This window comes from Rana temporaria, chromosome 11 (genome assembly GCF_905171775.1).
Source record: "Rana temporaria chromosome 11, aRanTem1.1, whole genome shotgun sequence".
NCBI lineage: Eukaryota > Metazoa > Chordata > Amphibia > Anura > Ranidae > Rana > Rana temporaria.
The window spans coordinates 11,836,450-11,860,990 of NC_053499.1; the positions used below are offsets into that span (position 1 = coordinate 11,836,450).

General features: G+C 45.5%; 1 protein-coding gene across 3 annotated transcripts in view; it reads right to left on the reverse strand.

Moving 5' to 3' along the window:
* Positions 1-24,541, reverse strand: part of OSBPL5 (oxysterol binding protein like 5) — a 145,830-nt gene that overhangs the window by 44,043 nt on the left and 77,246 nt on the right. For 2 of the 3 annotated variants that reach the window (XM_040328045.1, XM_040328046.1), the window contains exons 4-9: positions 20,718-20,798; positions 10,749-10,850; positions 7,180-7,383; positions 7,008-7,092; positions 1,929-2,100; positions 1,431-1,617 (exon numbers count right to left, since the gene is read on the reverse strand). In XM_040328045.1, coding sequence (XP_040183979.1) covers positions 1,431-1,617; positions 1,929-2,100; positions 7,008-7,092; positions 7,180-7,383; positions 10,749-10,850; positions 20,718-20,798 — 831 coding nt within the window. The remainder of the gene's footprint in view (positions 1-1,430; positions 1,618-1,928; positions 2,101-7,007; positions 7,093-7,179; positions 7,384-10,748; positions 10,851-20,717; positions 20,799-24,541) is intronic. The other variant, XM_040328047.1, reaches the window with a different exon arrangement.

Consider the following 24,541-nt stretch of genomic DNA (forward strand, 5'->3'; position numbering starts at 1 on the left):
GTAGTGGTGCTTTGTGGTGGTTTTAACTAGATATGTGCATTCCCGTTCGTACGAATGTTATTTTCGTACGAAAATGTTCATTTTCGTACCCGCAGAATAATGTGTACATACGAAAAAATTTAAGCACCAAAATACGAAAACGACGGGATTACGAATGAGTCGCATAACGAACAACCGCAAATACGAACGAACGATCCGACGAAAATACGACAAAACGAAAACGGCAAAAGAACGAATATGACATCTATAACAAAAGACTTGCATTCTGTATTTTGTTTGTATCCTTGTTCTGTTCGTATTTTGATTTTCAGTCGTATGTTCATATGACATCTAACAAAAGATTTTCATTCTGTATTTTGTTTGAATCCTTTTTCTGTTTGTATGTTCATATGACATCTATAACAAAAGATTTGTATTCTGTATTCTGAATTCCTTTTTTCTGTTCGTAATTTGGTTTCAAAATACAGAATGCAAATCTCTTGTTATAAGATGTCATTTTCGTTTTTTTGAATGGGCAGTGAGTGTAGTTAGTTAGTGAAGCAGCTTCTCTTTTGTGCTGAGTAGTACAGTAGTACAGTAAAGCCAAATAAACTTTTCTGTGGATTTTCGTCTGAAGGGAGAGATCAGTTGGCCAGACTTTTGAACCTGGAACCCAAAAATGGTTTTCTGATGGAGTTTAAAAACGAACGAACGTTCGGTAAAACGATAGTTTTTATGTTTGTTGTTAAAAAAGTCTGACCAAGTGTATGGGGCTTAACAATAGTTAATATGGATGAGCCGCGTGTTGAAAGTGCCGCGAATCCCGCGATATATTTACGAAAGTACAAAATGACGAAAATTCTCCAAAATTATTGTCTAACAAGTAACGAACATGAATTAAACAGAATAACGAACCATCCCGCATGTACGAAAATAAAACGGTAACCAAAATACGAAACGATCGGAATACAAAAAAATCGCGTCATACGAAAAACATACGGGAACTAACAGGAAAACGGGCGTCTTACGAAAAACGAACGGGAACGAACCTACGGAACGATACGAAACGGAACAAAAAAAAACAAACAAAATTTCTGTGCACATGTCTAGTTTTAACCCTTTCTCCACGAAATTAACGGTAAAGCGCAGCTAAAAATAGCAGCGCTTTACCGCCGACGCACCCACCGCCCCAGTGTGAAAGGGGCCTTAATAAACACAAAAACAACTGGCTAGTAGTCTTTGGAGGAACCCTGAGATTCCATGGGGCCCTGTTTGAGAAACCCTGCTTTAAAAAATAGTCATGTGTCCTCCAATGAAAGCTGTCAGAAGCCAAAACTATCTGTGTCGAGTTGGCTTTTACAACATTGCATTGACTGTAACTGCTTTAAGAACCCTTTATTAAATTGATGGGTTCAATTCTAGTTTACCTACACAGAGAGTCACCATCGTACCTCCCCAAATTCCTCATACAGTTCCTCCATGTAGGTGGTCCCTTCCCGGTCCAATGAGATCTCTCCATGTAGCTCAGACTGGTCGCTCTCGCTGGTTTTCCTGCTGTGCTCATTTTCTGATTCTTCTATGTTATCTTTTTCAGACTTGTCAGAGAAAGCGTCATTTTCCGGAATTATTTCAGCAAGCCTGAAAAAATATATTGATATTTTAGGTAGATTTTTTCAGTTTAGAGTGTCAGAAGAGAATAAACCCCTGTCTACATTGTATTGCTGTTTTGTTGTCTTTTTTAACAGATGTAATAATTCTAGAGAACGCTGGAGGGAATTAGCCAATAAATGTAACAATGCTCCTTGCACTGTATTGGCCTCTACTTGTATTTAAAAATAAATTTAATAATCTATTCATGAAAACAGAAATTAATTAACCTGTGTCTTTTATGACTGCCTGGAGTTCGGCCTTACTAAGTACATCTTACTGTAATTAACTGGAAATCTTACTGGAAGAGTTCCTGCTCAGAAACAGTGGCCACTTGGAGCAGCGTATAAAGTCCGGTGTGATGTAAATCAGTTGGCGACACAAGTTCACCGTCCTTTCCATGTTTAGGCAAATTGATCTTGAATAAACTGGAGCAGCGGAGAGCCAATTCAAGAGCATCCATCCAACATCTCCCTGAAATGCAAAATGCGGTCATTTCAATCCTTCATATGACATTGAACAGTAATAGGATTGATGTATCGATGTAGCAGTTGCACTATGGTCACTTACACCCAGAAACGACGTCCATCTAAAGCCTCGTACACACGATTGGATTTCCATCGGACAAATCCGTGGATTTTTGTCTGAAGGGCGTCGGCCGTAAACTTGTTCTGGATACAGACGGCAGAACCTTTTCAGCCAACATTCACAAAACGACGTGGTTTTTTTCTGCTCTTTAGCGCCGCCCTTTGGGTAACTTCTGCTAATGTTGTCTGATGGTTGGCATTGGTTCAGAGCATGCGTGTTCGTACTTTGGGTTTTAGTCCGACAGACTTGTATACGCACGATCGGATAATCCAACAGAACACATTTGTTGTCTGATGCCGCGTACACACGATCATTTTTCGGCATAAAAAGAAAAACTATGGGCCAGATTCAGATAGATCAGCGGATCTTTAGATCCGCGTAATCTATCTGATTTAAGATCCGCCGCCGCAAGTTTTGGAGTCAAGTGGGTAATTCACAAAACACTTACCTCCAAACTTGCGGCGGCGTATCTTAAATCCCCCGGCGGAATTCAAATCCTGCGGCTAGGGGGAGTGTAGCCGAATTAACTGCGCATGCGCCGTCCGCGAATTTTCCCGGCGTGCATTGCTCCCAATGACGTCGCTAGGACGTCATTGGTTTCGCCGTGAGCGTAACTTGCGTCCATCGGTTTTGTGAATCGACGTACGCAAACGACGTAAAAAACAAAAATCGACGCGGGAACGACGGCCATACTTAACATTGGCTGCGCCTCATAGAAGCAGGGGTAACTATGCGCCGGGAAAACCCTTACGTAAACGTAGTAAAAACACTGCGTCGGGCCCGCGTACGTTCGTGAATTGGCGTATCTCGCTGATTTACATATTCTCGCCGTAAATCAGCGAGAACGCCCCCAGCGGCCATTTTTAAATTGCAGTTAAGATCCGACGGTGTAACACAGTTACACCTGTCGGATCTTAGGCATATCTACGCGTAACTGATTCTCTGAATCAGGCGCATAGATACGACGGGCCTAAGTCAGAGATACGACGGCGTATCAGGAGATACACCGTCGTATCTCTTTGAGAATCTGGCCCTTTGTTTTTAAAAACTTCATTTAAAATGATCATGTGTGGGCTGCACAGCGTTTTTCAGTTTCTGAAAAACGCAAATTTTTTTTTTCGAACATGCTGCATTTTTTAACGTCGTTTTAAAATATGTCGTTTTTCGGGTTGTAAAAAATGGTCGTGTGTGGGCTAAAACGACGTTTTAAACCCGCGCATGCTCAGAAGCAAGTTATGAGACGGGAGCGCTCGTTCTGTTAAACTACCGTTCATAGAGGAGTAAGCACATTCATCACTCTGTAACATACAAAAAAGCGCAAATCGTCTTTTACTAACAAGGAATCAGCTAAAAGCAGCCCCAAAGGCGAATAGAACTTCTTCTTTATAGTGCCGTTGTACGTGTTGTATGTCACCGCGCTTTTCTAGATCATTTTGAAAAAACAATGGTGTGTGGGCAACGTCGTTTTTAATGATGAAGTTGGAAAAACTTCGTTTTTTGGACATGCTGAAAAACAAAGTTTTTTTTCATGCCGAAAAATTATCGTGGCATGACAATTTGAGAGCATGAACATCCAACATTCGTTGATGGAAATTCCAGAAGTTGTCCAAAGGGTGGTGGTAAAGAGCTGAAAAACCATGTGATTTGGTGAATGTTAGTTAAAAATGTTCTGCCGTGTGTATGCAGAGCAAGTTCACGGCCAACGCCCTTCGGACCAAAATCCGCAGAAAAGTCCGATCGTGTGTATGAGGCTTAAGCCTGTTCTGTCCACAGGGTTGTCACCTTTTTTTACGGGAAGTGCAAAAATGATTTAAAGTGGCTGGAGACCAACAACCAGCGATATAAACTCATAAATACAATGGCCCGCATTCACATACAGCGACGCATATTTATGCCGCCGTAGCGTATCTTCTTTACGCTACGCCGACGCAGCGCAGAGAGGCAAGCACTGGATTCACAAAGCACTTGCCACCATATCTGCGCTGGGTTTCTTAGGCGTAAGTCGTCGTAAGTTGAAGTGGGCGCGAGCCATGCAAATGAGGCGTGACCCCATGCAAATGATGGGCCGAGCGCCATAAACATACGAATAACGAACGGCGCATGCGCCGTCCCGTGGGCGCTTCCAGTGCGCATGCTCAGAATCACGTCGGAACTACTCCCTAAGATACACCGGATCACTGCCTACGACGTGAATGTAACCTACGCCTAGTCATATTCACGTACAACGTAAACGACAAAAGATACAACGGCTTGTGTTCCCTGGTCCATAACTTTGCATGGGTTGCGCCTCATATATGGGGAATAACTTTACGCCGGACGTACGACTTACGCAAACCGCATATATTTCCCTCATTTCCATATTTGAATAGGAAATCAATGGGAGCGCCACATGCGTCCAGCGTAAATATGCGCCCACGATACGCCGGCGTAGGCAAGTTACGTTGGTCGGATGAAGCCTATTTTTAGGCGCATCTCAGTTTGTGGGCACGGCACATAGAGACGACGGCGCATATTTGCACTTACGCGGCGTATCTCGAGATACGTCGGCGCAAGTGCTTTGTGAATCCGGGCCATAATGTATTAATTTTTGCATCCCTGATGAGCCCCCATAAAAAAAAAATTAAATATTGTAATTTCAAATATCAATACATATGCATTACTTGAATATTATTATTATTATTATTATTATTATTATTATTATTATTATTATTATTATTATTATTATAATTATATAATATTATTATAAGACACAGTATTATTTAATTGAAGGGAAAAAATAACTGATCTACTGGTCGGATCAACAAGTAATAATACGATGTTACGGGGGGAAATCAGAAAAACAAAAACTGCTGTGTTAATGCTAGTGACAGAATACAGTACATTTGTGATTTAATATTTTGCCCATTTTGATACATAAAAAGATTTAGTTAACTTATGCCTCAGCATTTGGACACCTGTTGCAAATAATCCCTGTTTTGTGTCTAATATGATCATTTCCTATTATTGTCAGCTTCATTTAATGGCCATAATGGAGTTTTTTCCTGAAGTAACACAAAGAGGAAAATACCACTATCTAGCCACTAGATGGAGCTACTGATCTTAGGAAGTACACATATAAGACACATTAGAGGGATTACGCGCAGCATTATTTTTTATAAATAGACCCCTACGTCTGCCTACAACACTACTAGAAATGGTGTCAGGAATCAGCAGCAGAGATGGCCAAATCTGCGTAGCTACACTCAGAAAACTGAGACCAAACCATATTTAACCACTTGATCACTGGGCACGTAAACCCCCTTAATAACCAGACCAATTTTCAGCTTTCGGTGCTCTCACAATTTGAATGACAATTACTCAGTCATACAACACTGTACCCAAATTTAATTTTCGTCCTTTTTTTCACACAAATAGAGCTTTCTTTTGGTGGTATTTAACCACCGTTGGGTTTTTTATTTTTTGCGCTGTAAGAGAAAAAAGACTGAAAATTCTGTAAAAAAAATGAATTTTTCTTTGTTTCTGTTATAAAATTTTGCAAATTTAGTATTTTTTCTTCATTCTTTTGCATAAATGTGAAAGATGAAGTTACGCCGAGTAAATAGATACCCAACATGTCACCCTTCAAAATTGCACACGCTCGTGGAATGGCGCCAAACTTTGCTACTTAAAAATCCCCATAGGCGACGTTGCAGGGTATTGTGGGGTATTGCAGAGTAGTGTGGGGTATTGCAGAGTATTGTGGGGTATTGCAGAGTAGTGTGGGGTATTTCAGAGTACTGGGGGGGTATTGCAGAGTACTGTGGGGTATTGCAGAGTATTGTGGGGTATTGCAGAGTATTGCACAGTATGGGTATGGGATGGCTGAGCAGGGATGGATGGCTGGATCTGTGACTGCATGTGTCACAGATTCAGCCCACAGCAGCTGCTGCTGCATCCACTCTCTCCCCTCTCCTCTCACACTGTACCGTTCGGTACAGAGAGGGGAGGGAGGAACCGGCATCATCACATGACGCCGGTTTGTTTACAAGTGATCGCTCCGTCATTGGACGGAGCGATCACGTGGTAAACCGCCGCTATCAGTGGCGATTTACCGTGATCCGTGATGCGCCGGGTCCTCCGGACCCAGCGGTCACGGACATTCACGTGTGCGCGCTCCAGAGGGCGTGCGGGAGCGCGATTCTGGGAGGACGTCCATGGACGTCCTCCCAGAGTTAAGCAACCGCCTTGTAGACATATATCGTCTATAGGGCGATTGTTAACTGGTTAAAATTAGTTATATTCACTGTGAAACCAATATCCATTCAAACACCAGCAAACATAAAGATAAAAGTGAACCTGAAGCCCAGTGACAAAATACCTAACTAAACAACCTAACAAATAGAAAGTCTAACTAGTGAACTAACTAAAAGCAAGGTAAAACTGGAGGTGCAGGGAACTTAGGAAGGGGAAACCAAAACTGGGATCAGGAACAAGAGGGAGTGGAAACAAGGCAGCAGGGTTCAGGGTATAGACACAAGGCAAAGAGCACAATCAAAAAAATAAAAAGTTCTAGCACTATCTGGCAGCAAAAGCAAAACACTGACATGAGAGGCACTAGTAGAGGAAGAACTAAATACCCTCCCAGCAGCCAGTATCAGGTGGAGACCGATTACTGTAAACTGCAGGCTGACACCTACTGGTGGACACCAGAACTAAAATCTCCCTCTCTGGGAAGCAAAGTGCCACCAGCAGGTGATCCAAATCCTGACAAAATGGATGGTTTTACTTTCTGCCATGATCATTATTAGTCTTACCATCTGATTCAGACGCTGCTCGGAATATTAAGTGGCTGCTGGGTAGAGGTAGAGTGATGGACCCGACATTCTCACCTTTCGGACCCTGAAAAACACAAACCACCCAGTTCTGTTACATCGGAAGGGGTACGAGCCATAGTGGAGTTTTAATGTTTTTTTGCACCTTATGTACCTTAACTGCCCATATAGACTGATCCAGAGGGTGATAAAGTTTAAAACAGAACCCGTCTTTTTTGGTGGGTCGTTCGATCAGCTCGCAGGAGTGGAGGAGTAACGTCCCCACCCATTGTCCAACCTTTGGTGTTTTATAAATCAGGAGCAGTCCCGGTTTTAGCACGCACCACAGTTTAGTCCAGCTTTTCAGTGATCCACGAATCTTAAAAAAAAAAAAAAAGTCAGAAAGTTGCATGCATTATGTTTTGTACAAAGTGTCTTTTGGCCCCATTCATCCAACCCACGACCCCAACATGACCATGAGGATTTTAGCTGCTCACAGCACCTTTTTTATTAGAAAATACTATACCATATATACTATAATATAGCAAATACTATACTATGGGCTAGATTCAGAGAGAATTTACGCCGGCGTATCTATAGATAAGCCGCGTAAATTCAAATCTGCACCGGCGTAGCTTCTTTCTGTATTCAGAAAGCAAGATACGCCGACATTAGCCTAAGATCCGACTGGCGTAAGTCTCTTACACCGTCGTATCTTGGGGTGCATATTTACGCTGGCCGCTAGGTGATGCTTCCGTAGTTTTCGGCGTAGAATATGCAAATGACCTAGATACGCCGATTCACAAATGTACGTACGCCCGGCGCTATTTTTTTACGTCGTTTGCGTTAGGCTTTTTCGGTGTAAGGTTGCTCCTGCTATTATGAGGCGTACGCAATGTTAAGTATGGACGTCGTTCCCGCGTCGAATTTTTTATGTCGTTTGCGTAAGTCGTTCGCAAATAGGGCTGGACGTAATTTACGTTCACGTCGAAAGCAATGACGATTTTCCAGCATGCGCACTGGGATTCGCCGTTCGTAAAAAACTTTTAAAATACGCGGGGTCACCATTAATTTAAATAAAACACGCCCACATCATCCCCATTTGAATTAGGCGGGCTTATGCCGGCCCACATACGTTGCGCCGCCGTAACTTAGGGCGCAAGTTCTTTATGAATGCGCCCTAATTTACGGCGGCGTAACGTATCGGAGATACGTTACGCCCGCACTAAATTACGCAGGGCTACCTGAATCTAGCCCAATATATACTATACCATAACAAATACTATACCAACCCAAAAACCATTTAAATACCTCACTCCGAGGCCTGGTTCATATTACCGTGTGCCAGGAACGTGGGTAGTTTTATTGCACCGCTCTTTAGCAGACCACCGAATCTTAGTTTGCAGTTCAGTGTGGCGTGATTTAAAAAAAAAAAGTTGGGGACTTCTTTCTCTGTGTTTCTCATGGGTAGGTCAGCCCATTGAAAGGAATGTGCTGCCTTACACGCCACATGCGCACACAAATGCAGACTCATAAGTGTGAACCTAGATCAGTGATGGCGAACCTTGGCACCCCAGATGTTTTGAAACTACATTTCCCATGATGCTCATGCACGCTGCAGTGTTGTGGAGCATCATGGGAAATTTAGTTCTAAAACATCTGGGGTGATAAGGTTCGCCATCAGTGACCTAGACTAGTAGCCATCACATCTAAGAAGTCTATTTAGGAAAAAGATTGCAGTGCAAATGCCTCAAGCATTTTTTTTTTTTTCGGGAGCAGTGTTTTAATAATGCTTAAAGTGAAACAATAAAAGTGAAATATTCCTTTAAATTTCGTGCATGGGGGGTGTCTATAGTATGCCTGTAAAGTGGCGCATTTTTCCCATGTTTAGAACAGTCCCGCAGCAAAATGTAATTTCTAAAGGCAAATAAGTCATTTAAAACTACTCCCGGCTTAATGGGTTGTGTGATCCCGTGCTGCCTTGTATCCTCCAGTGGCGGACATGTATTTCCCCTGGTGTGGATGGGTTTACCACCCATCCCCCTTAGTTCTATTTGCGCCGTGGGCTCCCCGCCCATCGGCTCGGTTTGGACGCACATGCGCATTAGCGTGGTCTCGCGCCTGCGCAGTGTGGGGAAACAGACCGTGGTGACGTCAGGCGCCGCCATCCGGCGGCATTCTTGGTGTCCCACGGTCGGGGAGCTCATTTAAGGGCCTTAGTGCCTGTGGATGAGTATGGTGGATCTCCTTACTGGCGATGGCTGTGGCTAGGCTCACTCAGGACGGACGCGGCTGACACACTGGGGAGATTTATTTTGGGGACCCCTACCCTTCGCCCCAGCACCGGCATTACCATGCCGTTGAGGCTGTTTACCTATCTTACCTATATACAGACCTTTCCAATATTGTGGCTGGTTGTTACCAGTTATCATTGATGTCTTTACTATTTTTTCCCCTACTACTCCCCGCTTTGTCTTGCCTGTCATCTCCTGTCCACCTGTTCCCTAGTCCCCACAGCCTCAGTAGGCTACTCTGTCCTTCGGGCCGTTCCCCGGTTATACCCGTTGGGGTGAGTCAGGTATCTTAACCCTATATGTTAATTACCCATTAGCCTTGGCCCCTTACCTGTTTTACTTTACATCACAGGAATCCACCCACATCCCCCTTGTCCGCCGCAGGGGATCTCTTTATGGCGACCACGGCTCACACATTATTGTCCCATTCATTGGGTAAGCTACTCAGTTGTATTTATGTGTACAATATTCGCTGTATTGCTATGCTATTTTTCAATGATTTTACTATATGTTCTTACTGTACTATTTGTTCTATAGATTGGCTCTCCTGAGGAAGCGGGTAACCACGAAACTAGTCGAGACTTTGACCAATCTATCAATTGACAACTACAGCTGTCTCTTGGGCAATCCTTGAGCGTCTGTTATTTGTTCATTTATTTTTTTAAATGTTAATTGTATATCTGTCTTTTACAATAAATTAATTTCTTTGTATATTTTATTGTACATTGTTATTACCAGTAACAAGATAGTCCAGGAAAACCCTTTTGAGTGGAAAGGTCACAAGTGTAGCTTCAGCCACTACTCCCCTGTCACCACTCTCCCTTTACTTTACTCCCGGCTATTCATGAATTGTCGGCTCTCGGCAATACAGATAAAAGTCATTACCAGGCCCTTTGGGTCTGGTATTAATATTAAGGGGAACCCCAAACCAAAATAATAAAAAAAATATTGCGTGGGGGTCCCCCCAAATTATATATCAGGCCCTTCAGGTCGGGTATGGATATTAAGGGGAACCCTGCGCCAAATTTTTATATAATCTCCCATAGACTTTTAAACGGTGTTCACGTGTTCAAACACATTTTTTGCCTGTTCGCAAGTTCTGGTGCAAACCGAACAGGGGGTGTTCGGCTCATCCTTACTCATGGCCACCAACAAAATTCCATCCATTGAAGTGCACAGCTCAGTGTACAATCTCAGCATGCCTTGGGCAACTTAATGAATTGCAAGCCTTGGTTCCCGGGACAAATGACCTTCAATCAAGATGGCCAATGATGCTGAGCCCAGAAGAAGACCGGGCGGGTAAAGATGTCAGCAGTAATGCGGGAGCTTGAGGAAGCATCACTGGTGGGGAGGAACATGCAGGGGACTTTCTGATTTCTAATTTGAACTTTTTGCCCGTTACAAGTTGGCTATTACAAGAGGTCATATGGAATTTGTTCTATAAATGAACCTTTAGCCAGTCAGCCACAATCACCACACTGGGATCTTTGAGAGCGCTGAATAGCTGTTTGGTGGCTCTCTTCTTCTCCTGACGATAATTCTTCTTCTGCACCTAAAAATAAAAAAAAGATGATCAGTCACTGAATAGATATGCGCATTCAAAATTTTAATGATTAACTCTAAACTTCGAGATGTTTGGGCTGAGCTGGACAAAAACTGCAGCACCAGTGTAGAGTGACCACGTGTCCCGGATTGCCCGGGACAGTCCCGCATTTTGCAGGTCTGTCCTGGGTACCTTCATTCCAGGACAATACAGTGTCCCCGAATGAAACTGACACAGCCACACCCCCCCCCCCCCCCCCCTGGCCAATCTGATTCCCCCAAAAAAGGCCGCCACATCACCGCTTTTCTCACTGACAGTACTTGTCCTTGCCGGGAATGCCTGGAGGAGCACAGTCCCCGCCCCCTGCTTGTGATTGAAGAAATCATAAATCCCGCCTCTTGTGTCCAATCACTGTGCTGTGATTCGTTACAGCACAAGCTGATTTTTGGGAAGGGGGTGTCCCTGATTTGTAGTTTGGAAATGTGGTCACCCTACACCAGTGTGAAGTCCAGTTTGTGGAATGTGTCCATATATGATATGAATTCTTTAACCACTTGCCGCCCGCCAATGACAAATTGACGTCGGCAAAGTGGTTGTAGAATCCTGACCGGACGTCATATGACGTCCTCAGGATTCTCAGCCGCTGCGCGCCCCCGGGGGCGCGCATCGCGGCGATCGTTGTTGCGGGGTGTCAGTCTGACACCCCGCAACACCGATCTCGGTAAAGAGTCTCTCACGGAGACTCTTTACCACGTGATCAGCCGTGTCCAACCACGGCTGATCACGATGTAAACAGGAAGAGCCGTCGACGGCTCTTCCTCACTCGCGTCTGACAGACGCGAGTAGAGGAGAGCAGATCGGCGGCTCTCCTGACAGGGGGGGTTCGCGCTGATTGTTTATCAGCGCAGCCCCCCCTCGGATCGCCATATGGACCACCAGGGAAGCCCACCCTGGACCACCAGGGAAGCGGGCAAAAAAAAAAAAAAAGTCTTAAAAAAAAAAAAAAAAAAAGTCTTGGAAAAAAAAAAAAAATCTGAAAAAAAAAGCAATAAAAAAAGATGCCAATCAGTGCCGACAAATGGGCACTGATTGGCAACATGTGTAAATCAGTGCCGCCCCACAGTGTCCATCAGTGCCACACCACAGTGTCCATCAGTGCCACCCCACAGTGTCCATCAGTGCCACCCCACAGTGTCCATCAGTGCCACCCCACAGTGCCCATCCATGCCCAGTGCCCACCTATCAGTGCCCATCTGTGCCACCCATAATTATCCATCAGTGCCGCCCATGAGTGCCCATCTGTGCCACCTACGAGTGCCCAGTGCCGCCCATGTGTGCCCATCAGTGCCGCCCATGTGTGCCCATGAGTGCCGCCCATGTGTGCCCATCAGTGCCGCCCATGTGTGCCCATCAGTGCCGCCTATGTGTGCCCATCAGTGCCGCCTATGTGTGCCCATCAGTGCCGCCTATGTGTGCCCATCAGTGCCGCATACCAGCGCCGCCAATCAGTGCCACCTCATCTGTGCCCGTCAGTACTACCTCATCGGTGCCCATCAGTGCCGCCATATCAGTGCCCGTAATTGAAAGAGAAATCTTACTTATTTACAAAAAAATTAACAGAAAAAAATAAAAATTTAATTTTTTTTCAAAATTTTCAGTCTTTTTTTAGTTGTTGGGCAAAAAAAAAAAAATCGCAGAGGTGATCAAATACCACCAAAAGAAAGCTCTATTTGTGGGAAAAAAAGGACGCCAATTTTGTTTGGGTACAGTGTAGCACGACCGCGCAATTGCCATTCAAAGTGCGACAGTGCTGAAAGCTGAAAATTGGCTTGGGCAGGAAGGTGCGTAGGTGCCCTGTATGGAAGTGGTTAAACCAGAGGTCTCCAAACTGCAGCCTGTGGGCTGGATGCGGCCCCTTGCTTGCCTCTATCTGCCCCTTAGAGCACTGTTCCCCTCACTGATATGAGCCCTTATTCTTTCCATTAACACCAAGGATGAGGCACCATTGACACCAGTGGGGCATTATTCCTCCCACTGACACCAATGATGGGACATTATTCCCTCCACTGGCAACAATGACAGGGTACTATTCCTACCACTGAGTCCAAAGATGGGGCATTGTTCCACCCACTGACACCAAAGATGGGGCATAATTCCCTCCATTGACACCAATGATGGGGCACTATTCCTCCCACTGGCACCAATGATGGGGCACTATTCCCCCTGCTGATGCTAATGATGGGGAACTATTCTCCCTTCTATTGACTACAGATGCTATGTTATCTTTCAACTCCCACCAACCATTAAGCCTGAGAAATTGTTTTCTCACACTGATGCAGGGCCATTTTCTTTTCCCATGGGCTACAGTTCGACCCCCCTAAAGTCTGAAATATAATAAACTGGTCCTTTGTTTAGAGAGTTTGGAGACCCCTGATTTAGACCAATACATGCTAGAACATTTGAATTAAGTCGTCTGTATTAGCTCTTGACCAGGGGTGGCTTACTTCTGCTTTAACCAAGGATATTGTATTGCACACTGCACTCATTGGGGTAGATTCAGGTAGCAATTACGCCTGCGTATCCATAGATACGCAGCGTAATTGCTAAGTAGCGCCGGCGTATCAATTTTCTGTATTCAGAAAGCTCGATACGCTGACTGTAGCCTAAGATACGACTGGCATAAGGCTCTTATGCCGTCGTATCTTAGGCTGCATTCTGCCGCTGGCCGCTAGGTGGCGCTCCCTTAGTTGTCAGCGTAGAGTATGCAAATTGCATACTCACGCCGATTCACAAACGTACGCGTGCCCGGCGGTCGTGTTTTACGTTGTTTGCGTTCGTCGCTTTCGTCGTAAGGCTGCTCCTGCTATTAGGAGGTGCAGCCAATGGAAAGTATAGATGTCGTTCCCGCGTCGCGATTTTCGAAGTAAGTGGATCGTGAATGGCGCTGGACGCCATTTACGTTCACGTCGAAGCAAATGAAGTCCTTGCGACATCATTTACCGCAATGCACGTCGGGAAATGTTCCCGACGGAGCATGCGCAGTAGGTTCGGCGCGGGAACGCGCCTAATTTAAATGATCCACGCCCCCTACGGGATCATTTAAATTACACGCGCTTACGCCGGCCCCTTTTACGAAACGCCGCTGCAAATTAAGGAGCAAATGCTTCGTGAATGAAGCGTTGCTCAAGTAATTTACGGAGGCGTAGAGTAAAAACGGTACGCTGCGCCGCCGTAGCAGTGCGCGCCCCTACCTGAATCTACCCCATTGTGCACACGGCACTAATAATGTTTTCATTACATGTTTGCATTCCTTTAAGTCCTGATTAAAAATGAGCCTGCCTATGTTACGCCCCTTGTTACCATAAAAGTGCAATGTTAATGTGATACCTACGTGAGCATGTATATAAAACAAAAATTCAATTGTGTCGAATAAACAGAACAGTAATTTGGAAAGATCCTGAGTGTATCTTTTCTGTCTGTTTCCTACTGTAGTAGTAATTATTAATTTGGAACCACTGATCAATATAAGGATAGGAGTTGCCTATTTATCAAATTTCCAGAACAGAAGGAACAGTGTTCTATCATTTATATCAGTAGGAGGAGTTATTCCCTATTATTGGTGTCAGTGGAAGGAATAGTGCATCATCATTGGTGTCAGAGGAAGGAATTATACCCCATCATTGGTGTCATTGGAAGGAATGGTGCCTCATCATTGGTGTCAATGGAAGGAATTATACCCCATCATTGGTGTCAGTGGAAGGAATGGTGCCTCGTCATTGGTGTCAGTGGAAGGAATGGTGCCTCATCATTGGTGTCAGTGGAAGGAATGGTGCCTCATCATTGGTGTCAGTGGAAGGAATGGTGCCTCATCATTGGTGTCAGTAGGAAGAATAGTGCTTTGTATTAGTGTGAGGAATGGTGTCAGAGGGCTGAATAATTGCAAGCAAAGGGTCGCAGCAGGCCCATAGGCTGCATTTTGAAGACCACTGCTCTAACCTATTAGGCTACACTAGAAATGTAAGTTCTTCTCTTTGGCTCTGTAAGCAACAAGCTTTTTATCAGAAAAACAGATAGCCCCATAACAATGCAAAAAGAAGCCTAGAGCTTTTTTTTATTATTATTAATTTATATATATATATATATATATATATATATATATATATATATATATATATATATACATAGATAGATAGATAGATAGATAGATAGATAGATAGATAGATAGATAGATAGATAGAGATATATATCTATGTATATATAGATATGGATAGATCTATATATAAATATATAGATCTATCTATATATATCTATATATATATATTTTTTTTTTACAATGTCGCTTTACATTTTTTTTTTTATCACTTTCTTTCTGTCACAAGGAATGTAAACATCCTTTGTGACAATATTAGGCATGTGACAGTTATTCTTATGGAGGGATTTGGGTCCCCTGTGGACACATAAACAGGGGGAGGCGGCTTCACTCTGCTCGGCTGTGTCTGCCAGACAGCCCGCGGGCGCGAGAGGAGGGGATGGTTGGTGCAGCGGTGTAACCTTGAACCCCCAGCCACCCCTCGCCACTCTCTCCCTGCTCTAACCTGCCTGTCACCGTGGAGCTGTCACCACTTCAGTCGCGGAGAGAGGCGCCGGCCTGACACCCCCCCCCCCAGTGTGTGGTACCTGGGGCAGCCCGCCCCCCACTTGGTACGTCACTGTGCACAGGTACATAATTTGGCAGTAAGTGGTTAATAAAAGAAAAATATATATAAAAAACACTATGGCCCAGATTCACAAAGCACTTACGCCGACGTATAACAAGATACGCCGACGTAAGTGCAAATGTGCGCCGTCTTATCTGTGCGCCGGACCCACAAACTAAGATGCGCCTAAAAATAGGCTTCATCCCGCCGACGTAACTTGCCTACGCCGGCGTAGGGTGGGTGCACATTTAGGCTGGACGCATGGTGGTGCTCCCATTGATTAGCCATTCAAATATGCAAATGAGTGAAATACGGCGATTCACGAACATACGTGCGCCCGACGCAGTGCGTGTAAGTTGTACGTCCGGCGTAAAGTTATTCCCCATAAAGAAGGTGTAACCCAGCAGCAGACATGCAAAGGGAACACAAGCCGGCGTATTTTACGTTGGATGTGTCTGGCTGGGCGTAGGTTACGTTCACGCCGTACGCAGTGATCCGGCGTAGTTTAGGCAGTTGTTCCGACGTGGTTGTGAGCATGCGCAGGGGGATGCGTCTACGTCTCGGCGCATGCGCAGTTCGTGATACGTATCTGTCTGGCGCTCGGCCCATCATTTGCATGGGGTCACGCCTCATTTGCATGGCTCACGCCCACTTCCACCTACGCCGGCGTACGCCTTCGAAACCCAGCGCAGCGTTGGGAGCACTGGCTTGGTGAATTCCATGCTTGCCTCTCTGCGCTGCGTTGGCGCAGCGTACATTGTTTGCGCTACGGCGGCGTAATGTGCGCCCGCTCTCTGTGAATCTGGGCCAATATTACCAAAAGTATTGGGACGCCTGCCCTTACGCGCCCATGAACTGTAATGGCATCCCAGTCTTAGTCCGTAGGGTACAGTATTGAGTTGGCCCACCCATTGCAGTTATAACAGCTTCAACTCTTCTGTTAAAGTTCATGTGCGTGTAAAGGCAGGCGTCTCAATATATTTGACATTATAATGTATATGAAAAGCTATAAGTACCCTAAAAGAAAAAAGCAAATCCGATGAAAATGTTTCTAACGCAGGGGCAAACTGCGACCAAATAGCCTTGACAAATGTGAAAAAATAAACATTAATGGAACCTGGACTTTTCGTCCAATGCCTTTGTGTATATCTGAAGAGTTTAGCCTGTTTCTATGCAAACCGAATGAGGAAAATCATTACGCCGCGTTCCGCACACAACAATAACAAGTTTCTTTATATAGGCTGAGTGCAGATTAACACTCAGCAGTTCCGAATGAAAGTGTAAAAAATGTAATTATCTGGAGATTTTTCATCTTCTACAAGCAGGTATGGGGCCGTGACCCTATTAGCCTCCCACAGCAAGAGTCCTTAGCTCGGAGATATGCCGATTACATTGAGATACAAACCCGCTCTCTCGCGTACTAGAGACGGGAATCAGCAACCTACTTAAAGTAGCTTTTAACCAGAACACTCAACAAGCTCAACTCTGCGGGTCTACAGCTGGCCAATACACCAATAACATTCTACTCAAAGCTCTGCACCCAAGGTTTAGCACGTCATATGAAAAAATAAAATGCAGCACTTCTAAATACACAAAAGTCCTTCAAAGTGATCCAATAAAACCCAAGAAGAGCACCCCTGGTGTATAGCAATAGTTCTTCTATGAGTGGTAAACAGATCCTCCACCAACACCACCACCACCCATTGTGGGCCTCTTACCCTCAATAATGGACCACCAAGCTATAAGTGGTCTCACAGTGCTGAATCCTCCATCTGGTACGGTCAGGTTGCCACTAGACCATAGGCGTGCGCATAGGGTGTGCCAGGTGTGCCCAGTAGATTCCCTGTACTGCCATGGCTCCCATCTTTCCCCCTGCAGCTCTGCCAGCTTCCCTCCTCTCCTACCGTGTTTCCCCGAAAATAACACCTACCCCGAAAATAAGCCCTAGCGTCATTTTCCAGGAGGGATGCAATATAAGCCCTACCCCGAAAATAAGCCCTAGTTTAAAATGCTTGTAAAATTATATTATCCTCTCTATTACAGTAGTATATAATGTACAATGTGTGTGTTTCTGTAACATAAATGCAGGGAAGAGAGCTCCAGCGGGTCACAGAAGCGCAGATCGGCGCTATAACGAAGGTATTTGGCACAATTATATTACAGAAACACACACATTGTACATTTTATATTACTGTAATAGAGTGGATTATAGGATTTTACAAGCATTTTAACTCGCACTGGGGATTCCTGACTGGCAGGGAGAGGGGGAGAGAAGACATCACATTACATGGTAAGACCTACCCTGAAAATAAGCCCTACTGTGTCTTTTGTTGCCAAAATAATTATAAGACCCAGGCTTATTTTCGGGGAAACACGGGTATCGGCTGTTGCTCCTGGGATGTTTTAGGAGTGAGGAAGGGGCCAGTAAATCTGTAATTTACCGGCCCCTTCCCTTTCTGAATGAACACCATGAGCGATCGGTAGTGTGTGTTTGGGCTTTGGGATTCACACCATAATGCAATAGGCTGAGCACACCTATGCACTAGACCAGGGGTCTCCAAACATTCTAAACAAAGGGCCGGTTTATTGTCCTTCGGACTCTTGGAGGGCCGGATTTTGACCAGCGGGAGTAGAATTTTTCCTGGCATCATTGTTAGTGAACATCTGGTATTAGGGGGAGGAATAGTGCCCCATTGCTGGTATCACAGGGAGTAATAGTGCTCTATTAGCTGTGTCAGTGGGAGAAATTATGCTCTATTGTCGGTGTCAGATGGCACAATAGTCTCGTATCAGTGGGAGGGATAGTGCCCCAAGGGCCGGATAAAGTCAAGCAAAGGGCCGCAGTTTGGAGACCACTGCACTAGACAGTACAAGATTTTAGTCCAGTCCTGATGTCCCATATAGAATTGTCTCCTCAAAGGCCAGAGCCAGTGGTGGCCCGTAATACAGGGTGCAAGGGCGCCACCCCTCCCCCATCCATGTGTCCGACCCAACGCTGTAGCCCAGGCCTAAGGCAGCGCTTTTGCAGGGGGGCAGCACGGAAAGAGTCCCTTCCGGCTTGCGCCACACTGTATTGTAGCGCCAGTCTTATGGGGCGGACTGGGCTGAGAGGCAAATTAGTCTAGTGCCCCCATAATGTGGCCACACTGCTTCCCTTATGTGGGCGGCCAGCATTCCGCAACTGTTTGGGGGGGGGGGGGCCCTGCTTCTAATTTTGACTGTCCTATCATCCTGGACCACAAACCTTCCTCACCGTGCTATATGTTTTCTGCTGCACCATTGGCATGGTTATATCTTCTTAGTCAGGGCCAGATTTGCTCTCCCTGCCGCCCCAAGACCAGGTTCCACAATGCACCCCCTCCCCGCCAACCGAAACCCCTCCCCCCCCCCAATCAATGGAGAATGGCAACTGGAGGGGACAGGGGCTGCATGGTTAGTTCAAATATTTGTTTCTTTTTTTTTTTACTTTTTTATCCCTTTTTCTCTTTTTTTTTTATTTGTAGCTTGTTGTTTACTTTTTTTAATTTTTGTGTAATTTTCTTATTATTTTGAATATTATTTTTCTTATTCTTTACTTTTTAATTACTTTTTTAATTTAATTATTATAATTTTTTATCATTTTTTTCACTTAACTTTATTGCTAAAACAATTTCCTGTGTGATAGCAATTGGAGGTGACAGGTTCTCTTTATTGACCCTGTCACCTCCAAAACTGAAGTCCTAGCACTGTGCTAGAACTCCTGTCACAGCTGAGATGGGAAGAGCACAGCTCACCCCTCTCACTGTGTACATCGGTGGCAGGGGGGAGGACGGAGGACTCCCGAAGGCAGAGCAAGCAGAGAAAGGTATGTGGGGGGAGGGGAGAACAGACAGCAACACACATTTGACAAGTGATTTTGGCGACATTGCCGCAATCACTTAACGAGCAAGCGGATTCCCCCACTCAATTCTCCCACACAGCAACTTACCGCCCTCAACTGTATGTTACGGCCGTCGGGGGACTCCATGCCACTGCCGCCCCTTGGCACCCTGCCGCCCCGAGGCCTGGCCTCGGTGGCCTTGTGGGAAATCCGGGCCTGTTCTTAGTCTTTTTTTAGTTTTTTTCATTTTGGGTAGAGTAAGGGAGGGTTATAGCCCCGGACAGTTTATTTTTTACCATCCCTGTCCCATTGCAGAAATTTACCTTCACTTCCTGCCCCATAGCCAAACAGGAAGTGAGAGGAAATCTATGCAAATTAAGGGAATCCATTGCTGCCGCCCCCCTCGGGCCCTCAGAAGTTGTGTCCCCACTCGAAGATTTCAGGGCAGTTCCTAAACAGCAAGGGGTGTGGCCTTGACAGGAAGGGGGTCATATTTAAAGTAGGGGGTGCACAAGGTTTAGTCAGGCCTAGGGCAGCACAAAACCTAAATACAGTACTGGTCTGACCTCCTAATCTACACACGGGGGGCACGGGATGCATGGATTCCAATGTTTTGTTTTTAAAGCATGTGATTAGAGCCAGAGGCTCCAATAGGCTTCAAAAAAGGGGTGGGCTTGGGGCGCAGAGCATTGCGCCCCGAGCACACCCACTTGTGTAACAATAGTGAATGAATATTCACTATTGTCACACTGATTCTCCTCTCGGCCGATCAGGAAGTGGATCCTGAGTCCTATCACCCGATTGGCTGAACAGAGAGGCGATCCGATTGGCCGCCTAGGAGGAGGAGGGAGGAGACACCCGGCGCACGGAGGAGAGGAGGGAGAAGAAGCACGGCGTGATGCAGGGGAGGAGGAGATGCAGGGGAAGCTGCCGCCTGGAGGAGCGCTGCCCGCGACCTAGGTGGGGTAAGTGCGGGTGACTTGACTGACCGGGGGAGTGGTTCCCCCCCAAAAAAAGATATCACCAGCCGCCACTGGCCAGAGCACCATACATGCGTGTCAAAAGTAGAACAGAAACCACCCCATAGTGTAGTATGTTGCCCCTGATGATGTCTAATTATGACAAAACGTGTTGGCTGGAGACTGGACATGTGATGCGGCTGTGCATGAGGACTGCAGCCATCTTGTTGGTTGGAAACTTACATCGGATGATACATACTACACCATACATGTGTGAAAAGTAGAACAGAAACTGCCTCAATACAAGGTTGTTGCCTGGTATTGACCTTTAAAGCCATATAGGCTCACAAGGGTTACTTACCTTGAGAGTGTCCATCTTGGCCGATTTAGATGTGGGAGATACACATTCTTTGTCTGTGCCATTGCAAAGCTTATTATCAATCTGCAAAACATAGCAGAGAATACAGGACGTGTTAGGACCGTTTTTGAAGGATTTTATCTAAATGTTAAGTGTCCCCTCACACCTGAGTGATTGGAGATCCATGCATCATATTTTATGGACATAGCAGAACAGGAAAATCGGATAGATTCGGATAGATTCGGATAGATTCGGATAGATTTGTTATGTTACAAATTTCATTTTGTTGATTACGTAGTTTCATAATTCGTTTAGTTAATACTCATTTCATTTCGTTTGGTTTATTGATTTTAGGAACAATTCAAACTCGAATCGATCGAAAAATGATCAACTGATTTGAATTCTGTGTGAAGAATAGCTGGATGTTAAGGAGCGAGCCAGGAAGCCGGCCGCTGTGATCAGCTGTCAGGGGTCTTCCCCACTCAGAGGTGAAATGTAAACAAAAGAATGCTAGAAAATTCTGAAAAAAAACAGTGTTGGGTCCGTCCGTCCGTCCCCCCGTCCCCCCCCCTCCAATCCATACCAGGCCCTTCGGGTCTGGTGTGGATTTTAACCACTTAAGGACCGGACCAATATGCTGCTAAATGACCCAAGGGGTTTTTACAATTCGGCACTGCGTCGCTTTAACTGACAATTATGCGGTCGTGCGACGTGGCTCCCAAACAAAATTGGCGTCCTTTTTTCCCCACTAATAGAGCTTTCTTTTGGTGGTATTTGATCACCTCTGCGGTTTTTATTTTTTGCGCTATAAACAAAAATAGAGCGACAATTTTGAATTTTTTTTTTCTTTTTGCTGTAATAAATATCCCCCAAAAACATATATAAAAATATTTTTTTTCCTCAGTTTAGGCCGATACGTATTCTTCTACCTATTTTTGGTAAAAAAAATCGCAATAAGCGTTTATCGATTGGTTTGCGCAAAATTTATAGCGTTTACAAAATAGGGGATAGTTTTATTTTTTTTTATTTTTTTACTACTAATGGCGGCGATCAGCGATTTTTTTTCGTGACTGCGACATTATGGCGGACACTTCGGACAATTTTGACACATTTTTGGGACCATTGTCATTTTCACAGCAAAAAATGCATTTAAATTGCATTGTTTATTGTGAAAATGACAATTGCAGTTTGGGAGTTAACCACAGGGGGCGCTGTAGGAGTTAGGGTTCACCTAGTGTGTGTTTACAACTGTAGGGGGGTGTGGCTGTAGGTCTGACGTCATCGATCGAGTCTCCCTATAAAAGGGATCACTCGATCGATGCAGCCGCCACAGTGAAGCATACGGCTCTCCTCATTCTTCAGCTCTGGGGGGGCCATCGCGAGGGGGCGGCTAGAAACGAATAGCCGCGCCCTCGTCCCGGATCGCTATTTACGTGCCATTCTGCCGATGTAAATGTACAGGCGGCGGTCCGGAAGTGGTTAAGGGGAGCCTCATGCCAACAACATTTTTTTTTTAAATGGAGTGGGGTCCCCCTCAAAATCCATACCAGATCCTTATCCGAGCATGCAGACTGGGAGCCCAGGAAAGGGGGGACCATCAACCCAGCATGGACCGGTCGGTGATGTCACAAGGAGGTGGGCTTACCCCGCTGACATCAGCAGATGACTCCGCCCCTTAGCTACTTAAGAAGTTTCAGATGGAGGAGCAGGCAGTCGACTGGAGCATTCGATGAGACCGGAGTTGGTTTTTTTTCATGGTGGCGGAATTGGTGAATTGGAAGGGGTACTTATTTACATTGGAGGGCTCCTTTAATAAAGGGGGCTCCAGATTTCGATAACATCAACATGGTGCCATCAACATGGGGGCAAGGTGCTTTGGGGCGGGGAGGCAGAGCCCCCTACTCCAAAGCACCCCCCATGTTGAGGGCATGTAGCTTGGTATGGTTCAGGAGTGGGGGGGGGGGGGCTTGCTCACCACCCTCCTTTTCTGGCCTTCCGGGGTGCATGCTCAGATAAGGGTCTTGTATGGATTTTGGGTTGGACCCTACATCGTATTTTAAAAACAATTTGGTGTGAGATTCCCCTTAAATCCAGACCCGAAGGGCCTGGTATGGATTGGGGGGGGACCCCACGCTGTTTTTTATTAGTTTTCTATTGCTGCCATTCTTTTCTTTACATTTCAGCTGTTAGTGGGGAAGCCCGCTGACAGCTGGTGAGTCGTCGGGTGTTAAGGACACAGTGACCAGCTTCCCGGTCCACTCCTTAACAGCCAGCTATCTTCACACAGAATTTCAATAGATTGATCGTTTTTTGACCAATCTAAATTCGAATCATTTTGAAAATTAAGAATTTATTAGAAAACAAATAAACAAAACAAAATCAAATTAATTTCAACTAAATGTGTTACTATTTCATTTGGAGATTCGGATACATCCAAATCTTCGCATAACCAAATATTTGTCCGAATTTACATTTGGACCAAAATGAATTTCACATGTTTAATAGTTGGCATTGCGTCCTCCGAGGCTAAGGATCTTAGGTAAATTTAGTGTGTCTCGCTCTGTAACCAGAGGAGCTAGGATCTGTTGCCTTAGTCTATTCTATCTAGGATTTGATTGATTTCCCTTGTTGAGAATGTTCCAGAGTTCAGGGTGGGAATTTCAAATGCTCAGGCTGGGCTTTTACCATGCTCCAGTCAATCCCATGGGAGGTGTGCCCAGATGGTGGGTGGGAGGCAGATAAATAGCCACGCTGATCGGTTCTTCCCCTTGGAGGAAGGGGGACTGTGTGCTTCAGGGGGATGCTAAGTCCTGGGACATTCTTGACTGGCTGATTACTCCCCCATCCTGGATTGAGCCCATGGCCTTGCTTCTACTGGGATTCCTGAGTAGATCCCAATCTCCTGAGCTGCAGTGCAGCTGCAGCTATGCCGTTGATGATGTCACATACGAATATCACATGGTCGACCCGGCCCTTTCCCTCTTGGCTTGTGTAGACTTTTCCACGGGAGGTAAGAATAGGGATTATTTGCCACCTTGCTCTTCTTTGTAATGATGACCTGCAGTGCACGTCTGGGGCTGGAGCCCGTGAGTCAACACTACACCATGGTACAGGGCCAGGACGAGGGGGTAGGAGGGCATTCAGGAGGAGGAGCAGCCCCATGCACAATGTTTTAAAGCTGAATTCCAGGCATGGATATTTTTACACATAGTTATATTCAGGGGCGGACTGACCATTTGGGCACCCGGGCACTGCCCGAGGGCCCAATGCCACTAGGGGGCCCCATCAGGGTTGCCAGCCTCAGTAAAACCAGGGACAGCATGTAAATTATTTTTGTTTTTTACATCTGTCCCTGAAATGTCCCTTACTGAGAGATTTTTGGTCTAAAAATCCCAAAATTACAGCTGCCCCGCCTCTCCAGTACCTTTTCAGTGTGTGTATTCTGTGTGTGTGTGTATACTGTGTAGCCCCATAATCTATTGCCTGGGGGCCCCATAACATCCTATTGCCTGGGGGCCCCATAACATCCTATTGCCTGGGGGCCCCATAATCTCCTATTGCCTGGGGGCCCCATAATCTCCTATTGCCAGGGGGCCCCATAATCTCCTATTGCCCGGGGGCCCCATGAGTTGTCAGTCCCCCCCCCCCCTGGTTATATTAGTCCAGATTGGAACTACAGTAAGTAACTACAGTAACTACAGTAAGTATATGACATACCTGGCCACATAGGTGTGCGCAGCCTATTGCATTAGGGTGTGCATCACAAAGCTCAAACACACATGAACGTCACCTGCTGTCATGGGGAGGAGGCTCAGATGGTGGGAGAC